Here is a 17,098-nt window from a genome sequence, read left to right on the forward strand (position 1 = left end):
GGATCCTCTAAGGTGCAAACCCAAAATTAACCCCCTCCATATCTTTGTGAGGTGCATTGGGGCACAAGAGACAACGCATAGTTTAGTAATTTTTGTGAACGCCTCACTCCAAAACCATATTAACTAATGATATTGTATCGTCGAAAGAAAGTTTTAACTGTGAACCCATGTATTTCATTGATTTTTGCTCCTCCTACATGCTTTACATTCCCTCTCCTTAGATATACAGTAGTAAGTAGACTCTAGAACAAGCAAAAACATGTGTAACAATCAAATAGAGTGTGTTAAATAAAGCATTTGGAGTCCTGCAAAGAGAGAGTGCTAAATAAAGCAGTTAAGAGGTTTTATCAGGGTGTAAGTACCATTTTGGAGGTTTTATTCCTGTCTTGTACTATTTATTATCTGATTGACGATGGAAGCTTGCATAAAAATGGCGACTTAAATCTATCAGGATCCAAAGCACTACCCGAAGCCATTATAAATAATGACATAAAAGGCTTTATAACAGAGTTGAAGAGTTCTGTCTTTCCACTATCATCTTATAAAGGATTGAAAGATAAGATGACACGGCTTGAAAGGTTATCTATTCATTTAATATATCTGGGTTGAGGGGTTCATATTCATCAGCACTCAAGCAGCATCAATAGGGAGCTCCACAATTAATTGAATGTCCATCATATCATCTGGTTTTGACTTTACCATGATACCGTGTTCTGTGTGCTTATGTTGATAGAGCTGTTCCAGCTCATTCAACTTCTCTTTCTTTATTAGCATTCGACTCAAACATCTAGAATTCCCTGGAGCAATCTCAATGGGAGAACCAATCTTATTAGTGTCCATATTTGGAAATGATTTCTTGAGGGTTGTTTTACCACCACCTTGAATCTTTCTTACATTTTTGTCTAGGAAAGCAGTTAATCTCCTACCTCTTTGACCCTTTTTCTGCGTATTAAGACTCCTTTTGGTTGATATATTCTTTTCCATTCCTCCAACTACACTATAACCTTGCTTTTCTTCTAGTTGGAGATCTGAAATTGTTTGTGTTACATATAAGATCGCTTTATCATAGCATGAATTTCATTAAACTGGATTTGTTTTGTCAATGTATATTCCTTAATACCTGATGTTCTCAATCTCTTTGAATACCGTGTATTGTCTCTACCTGCAGGGATGTCTTTAGCTACAATATTGCTGAATGATAGCTCAGTAACATTGGTCTTTGAAAATTTCAACTTATTCATACCATGTGCCGTGTTGTTTTCCTCCATTGCAATCATCTGGTCCACTGGCTTAATATGTTGTCCATTATATAAACCCAAAGAACCATCTTTCCATGTTGGAGAACAAACGACAGTTCCATCGTTAGGGAAACATCTTTGTATTAAACTAGCCGAGTTTGAATAGTTAGTTTTAGTCGGAGATCCTTCATTACTACAGCAAATAGATGAATCACTTCTTTTTCTTCGAAAAAGCAAATTCCGTTTTGACTTATCTTCAGAAGTATCACTGGCGATTATTTTCTTGAAAACCTTCAGCATATCGTCACCTAATTGTATTCTAGTTGTTGGTCTTCTTGACATACTTTTCTCATTAGAAGTATAGTGGAATATGGTATTGCCTGTTTTCATCATATGGACCTCCCTTTATATTTCGAGCTTATAAATAAATCTTGCAGTTTGGAAACAATCAGTTTGAAGTAGTGTTACCTTTCTTAGAGCAAGAATCATCATCTCTTTCATGTGATAATTTATCATCGCATGATGGATTCATATCCATGGTGAGCTGTTTCAATCCATCTAGGGCGGACACTTGTTGATCTGTTAATATTGATTTTTCATCTGAATCTTGACAACCATATTCAGAAGTCCCTGCTAGCCTAGTAGCAAAAGCTGCACGAGCTGCGAGGAGTCCTAATCGTGGCTTTAGGTTTCTGTTGTCAAGTGTTCCTTCTAGTTTTGCATCAGATTTGTTTTTTCTGGTTCTCAATGTTCTTTTTGTGCTGCTCAGACTAGTTGTCACGAGATTAACAGTTTCTTTGTGGCCCTCACAAGTTTTCATGAAGAAAAAGCACATTAAGTAAATGGAAGTTTCCACATTGCAGAAAGCATAGAAAAGAGTCTGAATTCAATCTAAAGATGTGTGCTTTCAATATTAGAATTTAGAGAGTGAAGGAACAACGATACCTTCAGCTATCGCCGTTATTTTGTCAATGTCTTCTTCCAACAATATAGTATCTTGATCACTTGAAATACTTGCTTCATATCGGGAATAAATGCTCTCACCTGTAGAAGATTTCAACCATTGGGAGAGCACTGGGAAGTTTTCAATGCTCTCTTGACTTATAACATAAATTTGTCTCGCAGAAGCTCTGCATGATTTTCCTTTCATTTCCTTATCCAACCAAACGAGATCAAAGTTGCATTTACAAGAAGCTTCTGATGAATGCCGCTTCCTATTTATCTGTAAAATTTGTATTGAAAACGAATGACTGTATAATTAGATCGATATAAATATATATACATGTATATATACATGATTAATGATACCTTCTGTATGGATGCATCATACAATAATTGAGGTGGATTTCCAGATCTATTATGAGGCACTCTCGAAGCTGCCACAACATCTCCAACTTGCAAGTTGAAGCATAAACCATTTGTGAGAATCTGTTCAGAACAAGGTCTGATCCTGCACCTCGCCTCTTCTGCAGTGAGAATACCCTCAATATCGTGATCCGTCCCATTATCACAATTAAAAGTAAGAACATCCTGGAAGCCACCAAAGCTGCACAAGATAATGGTTGCTTCTTCAGTATTTCTGTGACAAAAAATCTCCCTTTATGTAGCAAAGAGTGCTTCAGTATCACTCCATATCACCATAGAAACTTTAATATGAACGCAGTAGCAAAGATTAAGATCAATCTAAAAACTTGATTAAGGTGGATGTATTGATTTAAACCATAACGCCTCTTGGTTTTTAAAGGTGTAAAAGTTTGTCCTCAGGCTTCATTTATACATGTATAAATCTGAAGCATCTCCATTCATATACAAAAAAAACATTTCTAGGTTACTGCTCTAATATGTATTTATTTGATGCATAAACAGTAAAGGATGAAATAACAAGAACTTTCACAGCAGATCAGAAGAAACGGGTCAAAAAATGGGATTCTAAGCTTAAAAAATGGGTCAGAAGAAACGAGACATTTTGTTGGAGATCACCAAGAAGACAATAAAAAGGCAACTATCTTGGCTATTTCTACGATATGCAACTTTTTCTGCATAGTAAAACAAAGCCATAAGAAGAAGTTTGACAGCAGAAATGGGAATGTAAACTTAGTAAGACGTCTTATTGGAGATTTTCTCGAAAAATGCTGAGCGCGATTGCTCTACTTATTATTTCATCATTTCCTCTCACTGCGTAATAATTATGTCAATTTAGTTAATGGTGTATACAAATCCAATGTTCCATGATACAACAATTATTGATCAAAGTCTTCCTGATTGGACCAGAAAGAAATCGTTACTTTCCCAATACTAGTTCTATCAATTACATTACCTTTAACCTTTATTCACTAATTCTAATAAGTCACCACAGTTAATTAGCAATAATACTTATAAACTAATTCGTCAATATAAATGTTCTTCAATACGCAGTGGTATTTCAATGGGTTTCTCTGCAATAATAATGTAATTCCAGCACTATTGAACAGGAAATGTTTGGTCAAAGTCCGGACAGTTTCACATATAATTTGTAAATGAGGCAAATATAAAGAGTTAGCCTGGTTATCAACAATTTGAAAGATTAATCATCATGTATTGTTTAACTTTAGCATAATTATGATAAACTATTCTACAGCTTCACCATTGCCTTTCTCAGGCGGATTGGTTTCCCTCTTACGATTAAACTCAATGATAACGATAAAACCCTAGAATTATGAACCATTCTGAAGCATCACTCCTGACTAGAAGTTTGATCAGTCTTATTTAGATAGCAAATGAAAGTCTTCTTCAATCAGAGAGAAACGCTTTTCCATGCAGAGCAAACGCAGTTAGTGCAATTTGCTCATAGTAAGCCATTCTACGGCATTTGTCACAGTTGAACCCTTGACATAAACAGTTGATCACGGTTAAAAGCATTCATCGACACTGGAGTTTATGTAGTTGGATACTAAGTAAAGAAAAACCTTTGAAATTCTCAATTCTATTTCTGATTCAGCAAATGATCACAGTATCCGTAATCCCACTGCAGAAGAAACGGAGACAACGCAGCACAGATTTGAAGCTATATTTAGTAAGAAAAGAATGATTTTAGGAGAGCAAACGTACCTTCCGACTGAGATGTGACCACGGAGCCACGCATCGTCTGCAATGCGCTTCACCTCCATCGCCATGGAAGCTGCTTCCTCTTTCTTCTTCTTCTTCTTCTTCGTACTGTCCTCCTCCTTTTTCATACTTTCTTCGTGCTTTGTAAAAGTGGTGCCTTCGACGTGTCGCTTACTCATTGGTTGCTCCTTGGTTCAATGCTGCCTAAGCCATTATTGATAATTAAGTGCCCAGAATACCCTCGACTTTCTCTAAAGGTGAGGGGTATTTTTGGGAGTTTCGAAAATATAAGGTATATTCAGGTCATTTCTCTATCTATTCACAATGTGAAAAGGAAGCATTAGTTAAGTTGCATGTAGATTCATGATATCAGCTTGTTCAAGACTAGCAATGAGCACGGTTTCGGCTCGAACCGAACCGAACCGTTAAGCTTATTGGTTCCAAAAAACATTAATGGTTTGGATTATCGATAAATGGTTCGGTTCGGTTCTAAAACTCGGGTTTATAGGTTTGGTTTAAAGGTTTTATAGGTTTTTGGTTAACTTTTTTTTTACCTTAATAGTTTATTGATTTAATGGTTTTTTATTTATTTAATAAATTTAACTTAAATGCTTATTTAATTAAATGTATTTTTGTTTATTTAGATGTTTAATTAGTTTGACTTAAGTGGTTAGGTTTAAATTTTTTTATTAAATGGTTCGGTTTGGTTTCAACTTTTCTCTAAACGGTTTGGTTTAGAATGGTTTGGTTTCAACTTTTTCTTAAATGGTTTGGTTTAAATACTGAGAGTTCATAAACGGTTTGGTTTGGTTTGGTTTTTTAATAAATTGTTCGGTTCGGTTTCTTTGCGTTGTGCCCATCCCTATTCAAGACCTTTAAGCCTCGTTACCGAGTTCTCTCATCCAACATTTCATCATTCTATTTTTCGTGCTGTTGTGGATCGTGGTATGTTTATATAGGTGGTGTAAATACACATGTTAGAGGATGGATGTAGTCGTCACTTGTTTGGGCATATGCAAGATGGGTGCTACCAATATCTCGTGGTCTCTTGTCGGATTCTTCTCATTAATGCATGTGACTACAATGTGTTAGAATCAAACTTGCCTATCATTGAGTATCTCCTAAATTATACACAAATCGAGGGTTGTTACTACGTTGTCAATCCGCATTACACGTGTTATCCTTATGGCAAATGCTTCATTTCAATGTGATGATCAAGGTGTTGTGGTGCAATATGAAATAAATTCTTTTTATGACATGCATGCATAATGTTTGTGCTATCTCATTATAGGAAGAAGTGTCACTACATTCTCATGATCAAGCATGCATTGCTTGGGAGAAGGGGGGGGGGGGGGGGGGTGGGGGGCTACACACAACAAGAGATGCCTCTCCATATGTTTGAGGTAAGTTTGGTGGAAACCAATCATGGATAGAATTAACATTAACTCATTTTATTGAGAAGGTTGGGGTGAAATTTGGAAATACAAAGATAATAGTCAAGTGGCGTAATGTATTGAATAAGGATCAACGTACGCCATGTTATGGGTTAATGATCGTGAATTGTTTATCATTTTCTTTCCAAACAATGTTGGATTACGTACAATTTCGTTGCAAGTGAAGATCTTATGGACATCAAGGACAACTTATTAGGACTTGGGAGTGTAATCAGTTGTTCAAAATTCAATTTTATCAAATGGCAATGGATGGGTACATTTTAGTGCAAGAATGCTGCGGACCTAGTTGAAAAAAGGGCCTTTCATCATTCATGTGACGCAGTCTTTAACACTCCCCGGAGGATGTTTGCCTTATTGTGGTAGGGTTTTTGCCATGGTTTCTTCTTCACCTTTCTATATAGCTGCTGATCGCACCATTCGATCACGAGGTAAAAGCAATGCCACGATCTCTCTCTCTCTCTCTCTCTCTCTCGCCGTCATTTCTTCTGTTCATGTTTTATCGTAAAAAAGCCTTGTTCGTACTCCTGTACGAACAATCCCTCAAAGCTAAGATCGTTTCATTTATCTCCTTATTTATTTCTTCCGATGGAAATTCTTGCTTTTCCTTCCGTAGTTCTCGAATTGATCCGTTCTCTCTCTTTCTGTCTCTCAGATGTATGCGTTGTTGGCGTTGCAAGAACGCCAATGGGAAGCTTAAATAATCTGTACCAGCGACAAATCTCGGATCTGCTGCTATACAAGGTGCGTAATTTTCTCGCATAAGCTAATTGTTCCCTTATGTTGTGAATATACTCTTTAAATGTATATCAAAAAACATGAATAGATTTATATGCAGAAAAAAACAAAAGCTAATTGTTCCCTTATGTTGTGAATATAATCTTTAAATGTATATAAAAAACATGAATAGATTTATATGCAGAAAACAAAACAAATGTACCATGGATATATTTATCAGAATATACTTTGGAGAAGATTGGAATTTTACATATATTGATATAACATTGATAGATGTTTTACTGATGTATGGAGAATGTAGGTGCGGCAAAGCAATTGGAAATATAGGGTAAACATGTTCAAGAAATTTCCTTTTGAAATCATTCGAGTGGAAATTTTGGACACCTGGACCACAAATCACTTAGATAATTATGTATGCCATTTTCTGTAATTGTTTCCTTCTAGATGGTAGAGAAGGTCTGAGTATAATGTGGATAGATTATGAGCATGTCAAAATTTTTTCTTGACTGATTATTATGGAGATAAGATGGGAATGCTATACAGATAATATAATATAGTTTTTAGTCTGGATCGAGAAGTTTGTCGATGCAGTAAACTTACAGCCTGAACTTGTTGAAGGAATTTTCAAGTTTGCAATGTGTCGAGTGGAAATATTGGCCAAAATAGGATGCTTTGGGAGATGGAAAACACTCAGGTCTTCCACAATGAAAAGACATGTCATTGTTTTCTTCCAGATTCTAAAGATGATTGGAATGTAATATAGTACGTCGTCAATCTAATATGTTTTTTCCTGATGGATGAACTTGTCCCAGAAGTTTTCAAGTTCTCTATTGGACGAGCTCCTGCCAGGCAGGCTGCTTTAGGAGAAGGAATACCAAACAATGAAATCATGCATGCTTTAAGATTTTAATCTTTTTCTTTTGGTTCCAGGTTACAGAGAAGTTTGATATATGACATTTATAGAAACATTATAGTAACAATGTTTTAATATAGATACTCATAAGGGAACATGCATATAGCTTGAACTTGTTCAAAATTTGTTAGTATGTAATGTTTTGAATAGAAATTTTTACCTCATGTAATTTTAACTTTGATAGATTATTAGGATGTATGTCATGAAAATCTGAGTGTGAGACAGGCAACTTAAGAGCTAGAATATGAAACATGGGTTATGCATACTTGCATTATCTCTAATTGTGTTGTTCCAGATTGTAAAGAAGATCGGAAGTAAAGATGGATAGATTATTAGGATAGTAAGGCTTTTTTCTGATCAATGCTTAATTAATGTAGGTGCACTAAAGCAATCTGGCCTACAGCCTGAACTTGTTGAAGAAGTTTTCTTTGGAAATCTTGGACAAGCCCATGCGAGACACGCAGCCTCAGAAGCAGGAATACTAAATACTGTTGTCTGCACCACCATCAACAAAGATTGTGCATCTGGGATGAAAGGTATGGATTTCTACAAGTTTCTTTCCGTCTTGTTTTTGCCTGTGGAAGGAAAGACATGTATTCTCTATAAGCTTTCTATTCATATTATTTGTCCACCTAAGATTAAAGGCATGGGTTTTGACCAGTTTGATTATTTTTTCTAACTAATGATGAATGGCTAATTCTTTTTTTATGTTATTTTAGCCATCATGCTGGATTCTCAAACAATTCAGCCTGGATGCAATGATGTAGTTGTAGATGTCAACACCATTTTATCTTCCAAAGGCTAGGTAATTCCATGTTCCATTAACCACAGATCATCTCAAACTTTTCCATTGGTAAATGCTACCACATTTGTTATTTTTTCCACTTGATATCATAGGCAAGAATATCAGTTGGGACATGGGGAAGTTGTCGAGGGCATGTTGAAAAATGGTTTATGGGATGTTTAGAATGATTGTGGAATGGGTGTTTGTGCTGAACAACATGGTATCAGCAGGGAGGAACAAGTTAAGTTCCGTCTAGAAGCAATTGAGTGGTTTTTGAAAGCTTGCAACTATTCTTTTTGTTACTTCTGGTACAGCACTTGTTATTTCGAGTGTAATGGTGAATAAATATTAATTACACAAGATAACATGCTATTGTTAACGTATTCAAACTTCTCATGGAGTATGTGTAAGGATTTACCTGACTAAATCAGAGGTTAGCAGAACTTAAAACAAATAAAACTATCTTGTTTGGTTTCAGGGAAACTTTTCTATTCAAAGTTATGAGCGGGCAGTTAATGCTCAGAATAGTGGTGCATTCACATGTGAAATCGTGCCTGTATAAACAATATCTAACATGGTTTTGTCAATTTGTTTGTTTCATAAAAACTACATGTATATCACTTTGCTGAGTCAGGTAGAATTTCCTGGAGCAAAGGGGCAAGCCTCCTGTATTGATTGTCAAAGATGAGAGAATCAACAAGATAGTATTTTGAGTGTAAATTACTAATGTCGGATCTGGTTTTGTCAGCAGTTTTAATTAAGTATTGTCTGCATAGGGATAGCGTCAGTTGTGAATGGAAAGGGAATAAAAGATAATTATATGAACATCCAGAAGATAACTTTGTGATGAACCCAATGTGTCCAAAGTTTAAATTCTACTTTGGGGGTGTGCGCAATGGCAGAACATAAAAACAATTGCGAAATAGAAAAATACCAATATACACGACCACACATTCCAAGAGATAGAAGCATAAATTCAGTTTTCTTTATCATAGATGTCCTGATTGATCTTACACTTAGACAAAGTACAACAGAAGTGTTTGACATGGCCAAAGATCCATAGCATTATAAATGAAGAGCTGAAATTTGATCTCAAATTAATAGCACATAGGTAGTAATCCCTCCATCCAATCAACCCCTTCTGCATGCAAGGATTCTACTGTCCATGTTTCTGTGTTGATTTTCACTCCCATCATTCTATTCTCCTTTATATTAAGTATGTTTTAAGTCTTGGGACTCTCCACTATATCTTGGCATTGATATCTTTCACATAATAAATTATCTGTAGAATAATGTACAATCTCATTAGACACATTACTCTAATGTGCTAAAAGATAACTCTTATCTTCCTGTCTTCCTCTCTCCTGATTCTCATTTTGGAGCTTCTAATATGCATATCTTAATGCTTCTGTTGGACACTCCTGGATCAAAGAAAGGGCCTCCCTGCTCAAGGTGTATCCCGATATACATATCTCATCTGGTGACAATTATGTGACATTGTGATCCTTTGGATGTCTGTGTAAACTCATCTATCCTTTGTGGTCTTACCACTTCGCCATTGTAATTTCTATCCATGTTTCATATGGTACGTCTTCCTATCTGATCATCCTTGACAACGAAGTGCTCATTTCTCTTGGATGCTCTCTGTTTCTGCTGGTGCATTTCTGCATGTCTCACTTTTGGATTGTTAATAAGCATATAAATTATATACCAAAGTATATGACTTTTCCTTATGTATTGAAAACTTTATCCACCTCTAATAGACTAGTCTGAATTCTGAGCTCACAATTTTTTAGTCGTAAAAAATGATTAGATGCATGCATTTGTGATAATTTTTGAGAACAATGTTCTGTCTTTCATTCTATATTTAACGTTCAGATGTTTTGTTCTCAAGGTGGGCATATGCAATAACTAACTTATAAAATTTGTAGCTGGATGCAGTAAAATTGAGGAAGCTGCAGCCAGCCTTTAAGGGAGGAGGTTCTGTAACTGCTGGCAATGCTTCAAGCATAAGGTATATGGTCGTCATTTCTGGGTGTGTTGCATGCTTTAATCAACTTTTGTACCAAAATTGCTGTTTATTGTTATTGAAAGCTATATTTATGAGTTAATAAATGATTTTAGTTCTCTTGGCACAATTTCATAAAACAGAACTTGACATTGATTGGAAATCTATAAAATACTCGATTCCCATGGGTTGAATTGTAACTATAGATTACAGCATTTTGTTATTATATCCTGAAAACACCAATATAAGGATAAATCCCTCTTCAAGGTATTCAATATGGGTCTCGAAGAATACCCACTTGTTTTTGTACATCTGTAATAGATTCACCCTCAGTATCTCTATGGATGGACCCTTAGAGCATATTGATACGTGTTGTTTTACAGTTATGGAGCAGCTGCACTTGTCTTGGTGAGTAGAGAGAAGTCTTTAGAATTGTAACTTTGTGTTTTTGCATGGTTGATTGGGTCTGCTGATGCTGCACAGGTGAAGATGTACGTTTTTTCCTCTGGATGTTTTACTGTTTCATTTAGTTTATGCTTTGTAACATCTGTAATTAATTGTTAGGCTCCCGAGAATTTTACAACAACACTTGCTTTAGCTATCCCGAAAGCAATATTCAGAGCAGGGATCAATTCAACGCATGTGGACTGCTATGAATCAATGAAGCTTTTTGTGTAAGCTCTATGTTTATGTTCTCTTGCGTTCTCCATTTTTTGTGAATTTTGAGTGCAGACTAAATACTAATGAAATCCTCTTTACCAGGGTGTAACACTAGCTAACCAGAAGAATCTTGGATTTGAAAACAGTAAGGCCTCCCATTCCCCTCAAAGAACAAATAAATGATTTGAGCTAACTTCTTTTGTTTCACAAAACGATTTTGATTGTGTAATTCCAATAGAAATTATGCTAGCAAATGACACAATTTCATGTAATTTGCACGATATTGTGAATGTGCATGGAGGAACTGTAGCATTAGGCTATCGTCTAGGTTGCATTGGAGCTTGAATTGTCATCACCCTATTGGGGTAAGTTTTTACCAAGCGTTAAAATACTTTGTCGATAAATATAAATAGTTGTGACTTTTTTGAAGAACCACACTTCTTTTTCTAGGCATTAAGACAGCGGAAAGGAAGATATGGAGTTGCTGGAATTTGCAATGGTGGTGTATCAGCTGTTGTAATTGAGCAAATTTATTGGTAATCATGTTCATTTTTGAAGGTTTGCACATGTGCATGTCACTTTGGTTTCACATTTGATTAAAAGGGATGCCATTAATGTTATATCCCTGTATCATAAAAAAATCCATAAAAAATTGGCCATGAGATCATGACAGGATGCAGAAACACCAAGGGGCTGAATGTCTGCCATCCTTATGAATGGAAGAGCGAGTTGGGATGCCAATTAAATGGATTTAGCTTATTTAATTTTTCTGATGATTCCGCTTTATCCATCCTTGCATTTGGCGCATATTCATGATTGTAGTGTGGAAATGCTAAATTTGAAATATATTTCTTGAGCTATCCTTGAGTTTGGGGTTTAATTTCTATTTTAACTGATGAACTATTATCTTTTGCAACAGGTTTATCCTTCTGCTGTAACTTATTGTCATGACATTCTATTGATATTATTTGAAATGGGATAAAAGTTTAAAAGTGATGAAAAGTATGAAGAGATCTGTATATATTTATCAGCCAGCACTAGTTATATTTGGTCAGTCTATGAAACCATTGTACATGTCAAAATAAGTTGAATTTGCAATTGTAATGATTATGTTAGTTATTTGCTCTTATTTTTTTCCATGTCTAGAAGAAAAATATAAATATATTAGCAACTATTCAATTTAATTTTGTTTACAGGGCAGTAGTTGGTGGGTCTCTAAATGGTCATGAGATTCTTGAGCGTTGCTTTTCTCTGTAGTTTGTAAAGAGGGCCGTAAAATATGAACAAAAAGATGCATAGGTATCTAATATTGAGATAGGATAGGTGGTCAACATTTTGATGTAGCTTGACCCTTTCCAACATAACTAGGTGGTGGCTTCATATGATGTACAGGTCTTCTGAGGTTCATTTAAACAATATTAAGAAGTAAACTGTCTTCCAAGTACATGAAGAGGAATCTTCAATTCATGAAGAATTTTTGTAAGATCATTAGAGTATTAAAAATGTCATAAATGGTCTTTGGTGGAGTACTGGTTTAGATAATATGCATGAAAAGGAACCTTCAATCAATGATGTTTGGGAAGATCATTAGAGGAACAATTTCTTTCAATCATTGCATTGGCCACTAAATGATGTGATCCAACTAATGCCAACTTTTTGAGAGAAGCCTTAAAAGAGTTAAGTGTTAGCTCACAATTTCTTTTTGGTTTCTTGGGCATTTCTTTGAACCACAATTAGGAAATTATACTAAAGCAATATTCGAAAGTATGTAAGACCTTCCCAGGATGGAAGGTGATGTTTGTTATAGAAAATTGAGAAATTGGTGAATTAATGTTGGGAAGATGAAACACAAAAACGACAAAGATAGTGAAATGATTTGCAAGAGTACATGACATATAGCACATCTAGGATTTAGTTATATAATATATATATACACATAGGCACTTGTATATAAGATTGTTAATCATATGTGTTTTGCATTGTTGTGGTGCTAAGCTTGTAGGATGCTATTGAAAGTCATTCTTGAAACTTATTTACCATATTTGTTGGACAAAATGTTTGTTGTGCATGGGTATTAAGAAATATTTAGTGATAGGTCAATGGTAAATGAATTGCTTGAACAACTGTAATTTACATGTAATATTAATGTAGTAGATAATGCTTTTGTTGACTTGTGGAACAACAAAAGCTTTGATATGTGTGGCATGTTATGTTGATGTAATTGAATATGCTTCATAGATATGCTCTATCAAATTATAGACAATATAGAAAACAAATAGAAAAAAGATTGTTACCTTCATGTCTAAAAGATTCCATTTACATGTGTCTCTAAGCATAAATCTTGTTTTAAAGATATGCATCATGAGAGTAATATTTATGTAATAGAATATACTTCTTAGCTATTGTCTATCAAATTGTAGAAAATATAGAAAACAAATAGAAATGAATCCTTGCATTCACTATGCTTAAAGGGTTCTATTCACACATGCCTATGAAGCACACATTGTTTTAAAGATGCACAATATGAGAGTTTAGAATCAAATCACATACATGTTTGTGAAGCCAATTTCTCAAAGAATGAGAACACCTTTTAGTTTAATAAAAATGTTTCTGTATGAATAGGTTATTATGTGTTCATATTTCCCCAAAATCTAAAATGATGTAGAGAGAGTTTTACTGAGTTGAATAAGGGTTGACATTTTGACTCATTGGTTACCTAGACGTGTTCACAAACATGTAGAGGCAATTGTTATCTTATGCACAATATTTTAGCCCATGTTTTGATCTTCTAGTACAAACTTTGTAGTATGTTGCAGGTGCATCCTCAAGGCATGTGTGTTCTACTCCCATGCGCATGTCAAATGTGTCTCAAAAAAACCATGGTTTTATGAATATTTTGTACAATGGCTTTTCCAGTGTTTATGAAATGCATAGTTGAAGTTGGTTTTTGTGTTAGGTGTATGGCATTGATTATACATGATCTTTAGGTAACCAATACTTACTTTTCCATCGAGATGCCATCTTGATGAATGGAAATGAGATGTTATTGTTGGATATGTTGTTTAAAGAAACAATGTAAGCAGTAGATAAAATATATACACAAGGCAAATAACAATAAATATGTATGTGTTTCGTATGGTAAGGAATTTAAGGTGGATTGATGTTAACTCCTAGGCACCTCTTTTTGGGAAGGAATTTCCCTATTGGATTGTACCGTTTTTTTGGCAAAGTGTCTATTATTATCTATATTTAAATGTATATGCAAGCGCAATCTACACATGTAGGGACACGTGGATAATAAGATTGAGTTCAAAAACACTTGGAGGAAAATATATCAAAATACTAGGCAACATAAAGAATGTGTTCTTTTAGGTGCAACCAATTGGTAGTTTAAGTGACCCTAAAGAACCATCTCATTAGTATAAACTTTGGTTGCGTTTGATCGTAATGAGTGTGAAAGTTCCATAGTATGAACCATACGTAGGATACGTGCATTCGCATTCGCGAAAGAAAAACACCCTCAAAGAATGATAAATACCATACTTTTGGATTAACTATTTATCATGAGGTAAATAAGCCTAAAAAATAGAAAAAAACAATAAAAACATTAAAAAAATGGGAGAAAAACAAAAAACAACACAAGAATGTTTGAATAACATTCGCATTCGTTTTCCAACGTAGGAAAACGAATGAGAAAAATGAATGCTATACTATACGAACATGAATTTTACGTACTATGTGTGAAACAATCACCTAGGAAGCAAATTTTCTTCATGTTCATCTAAGTCCCTCACAATATTCATTGCACACCATTGTTGTCACTTAGGCAAACATGGTATCCCTAATATAACAAGCGTAAGCAAACATGGATCACCATTGGTTATGTATTATTGTATTTAGGATCAATTAGAAGACATGCAGTAAGCAAAAAAAGAGTTTGTGTTAAATTTGTTGGTGTGGGCTTGGTTCATACTTACCTATTGATTAGGGTTTATTTCATATAACTTTTTCTACACATCTACTCATCAACTTCATGTGTTCTTGCATGTCAATACAATCACTCGAGCTTGTTTGGATTTTCCCTTCACAACTTGTGTGGGTATAGTTCTTATGCGGCAATTGGTAATGGCACAGACGTTTGGTGTTTGCAACATATAATCTTCTTTCCTTGCTTACTTGAAACCAACCTAAGATAGCATTTTTGTTGTTGCCTTTGTACATGCCCACGTCATTCCATGGTACCCTTCTTGCATCGTGTGGCAAGTATGCTAGTTGTGTCAAAAGGATGAGTATAAAATGGATACCTTGTAATAACCCTAAAAGCAAGTGTTGAGAGACCAATAGGTTACAAGTTGAAATAATAATAACAATATGCTTTCTTTGTTGGCATTTCTCCACCTATACCACATAAAAGTTGCTACGTTTTTGGAAAATAAAGTTGATACAAATAATCTTTCATGATGTGATATTTCCATGATATAAACTCAATATAAGGTACATAATAACAATCATTGTTGAGGTTTGCCTACACATAACATCCCATACAACTTGAAGGTTGCGATAAATGGGTTTGCATAACTTGTGGTATTTTGGCTCATAGAACAACTAGCAAGTGTCGTCTCATGACATAAATTTGAGACCTTACAAAATTCATCTCCAGTTTTTAAAAGCACATTCTCATATATTATCAAAGAAGAGAATTTTCAATTTTTAGCCCTGCGTGTCGAGGTGATACCCTTGGTAGAAAAACCTTCTGGGTAGAAAAGACATATTTTCGTTCTAATTGGGTTGTTTATGAAGAAAGATAATACATGTAATAAAAACGGGTGGTGGTAAGGGATGTGTGACAATACATCAAACTTTGTTATTGATGTTTGTGAAATGACATGGTGGAAAGTGATGTGACAATCTTGCACCTAGAAATGGCTAAATAGCCTAAAGTAGTTTGATTTTCCTCATGTGCATGATTATAATAACAAGAATAATAAACAAGATCCAAAGTTGAAAAGATATAATAAACCTTTTATTCAGGTATATATATTTAGAACCTTATCAAGAAGCATTAAAGCTATATATTTTAAAATCCTCCACATGTATTACTGATCCACATTGGTGGTTTTCTCCAAATTGAAATTGCTTCGGTTCAAATATGTCAAATATTGAGGAAACATTGTGTTGTGAAAATCCTCTTTAAATAGCAATTGGAAACAATGTGATGATGCTTCTAGCATATGATGTGCATTGTCAAATGTGTGGTGTGAAGGAATGTGTGCTAAAGGGCAAGGGTAATTTTGTATAAGGGTTCTGCTAAGGGTGATAGGAAACAAGCATGGGCATACTATAGCATTGGTATGCACTAGAAACATCACATGTAAAAGAGTGGGAAATATTGTTTTAGAGTTTTGTTTCTAGGGCTCAAGGGCAATCAACTAATGACACTCTAATGGAGAACAATTGTTCCTCAATTAATGGAAGCCCATATTATTGTAATCAGGCTATCGACACTATAGTCAAGACCTCTCATTTATTTTTGCTTTAAATAATTTTTAATATCTATCTAATTAAAAGTTTAGTTTTTGCAATCCTTTGTTCCTCTATTAAGGTTGAAAATCTTAATGATTCCACCTTGCCACACATATTTACACATTTATACGACATAGTTGACTAGTTACAAATTTTAAAAAATACACACGTAGCTCGTGGGTCCCAAGATTGGAACCCCTCCACCCCAAGAGCATTTCTTTACATTATCTAAAAGAAATGAAAAAAAGGGGTGTTGCTTTGCCCAAGGTAGAGCATATCAAGAAAAAGGGGTTGATTGGGTCCTATAGTTTCTCAATGAACTCTAACACATAAATTTAAATTTAGTCTATGGAGGGTAGACAAAGAGCATTTTAGGAAATAAACAAGTTTGGGAAAATGAGGAAAGTTTTGCCCTTCATTAACCTAGGTGAATTAGATTTTATTTTATTTGTAAAAGATACGCCTTGGTATTATAAAATCACAAGAAAGAGGTACAGAATTGTGTTGGAGAAATGGAGATAACATCCAATTCCCTTAGACCCACATCATGGCTGATTTGATGTGTATATACAATAGCCAAACTGATTTGTATACCATATCTCCAAGATTCCTATGCTCTACTCCTCCCAAACTGCAAATGATCATGGAATGTAACCTATACCACCAACAATTGTAGCAATAAAAGCCAAAAACAAAGTT

At 34.8% G+C, this 17,098-nt stretch overlaps 1 protein-coding gene and 1 pseudogene across 3 annotated transcripts; one reads left to right on the forward strand and one right to left on the reverse strand.

Moving 5' to 3' along the window:
- Nucleotides 1-296: 296 nt before the first annotated feature.
- Nucleotides 297-4,457, reverse strand: LOC147858560 (uncharacterized). 2 transcript variants are annotated; one of them, XM_087327619.1, is made up of 7 exons: nucleotides 4,326-4,457; nucleotides 2,547-2,784; nucleotides 2,184-2,460; nucleotides 1,707-2,033; nucleotides 1,121-1,618; nucleotides 927-1,028; nucleotides 297-797 (listed from the first exon to the last, which is right to left on the reverse strand). In XM_087327619.1, the coding sequence occupies exons 1-7, from the start codon at nucleotides 4,448-4,450 to the stop codon at nucleotides 631-633; spliced, it is 1,734 nt and encodes a 577-aa protein (XP_087183745.1). In that variant the 5' UTR covers nucleotides 4,451-4,457; the 3' UTR covers nucleotides 297-630. The 2 variants fall into 2 exon arrangements, with proteins under 2 accessions (XP_087183745.1, XP_087183744.1); XM_087327618.1 differs by having other exon boundaries at nucleotides 297-1,028.
- Nucleotides 4,458-6,125: 1,668 nt separating this feature from the next.
- Nucleotides 6,126-11,787, forward strand: LOC147858561 (acetyl-CoA acetyltransferase 2-like; annotated as a pseudogene). Its single transcript, XR_015530467.1, has 11 exons — nucleotides 6,126-6,204; nucleotides 6,429-6,517; nucleotides 7,802-7,960; nucleotides 8,144-8,229; nucleotides 8,322-8,448; nucleotides 8,687-8,764; nucleotides 8,843-8,912; nucleotides 10,140-10,222; nucleotides 10,600-10,699; nucleotides 10,781-10,890; nucleotides 10,979-11,787. The product of XR_015530467.1 is annotated as an acetyl-CoA acetyltransferase 2-like (transcript).
- The last annotated feature ends 5,311 nt before the right edge of the window (nucleotides 11,788-17,098 follow it).

The sequence above is a fragment of the Azolla caroliniana genome, unplaced genomic scaffold, assembly GCF_043228905.1.
Source record: "Azolla caroliniana isolate FFs.n. ecotype wild unplaced genomic scaffold, voAzoCaro1.0.p SCAF_11, whole genome shotgun sequence".
Taxonomy (NCBI): Eukaryota; Viridiplantae; Streptophyta; class Polypodiopsida; order Salviniales; family Salviniaceae; genus Azolla; species Azolla caroliniana.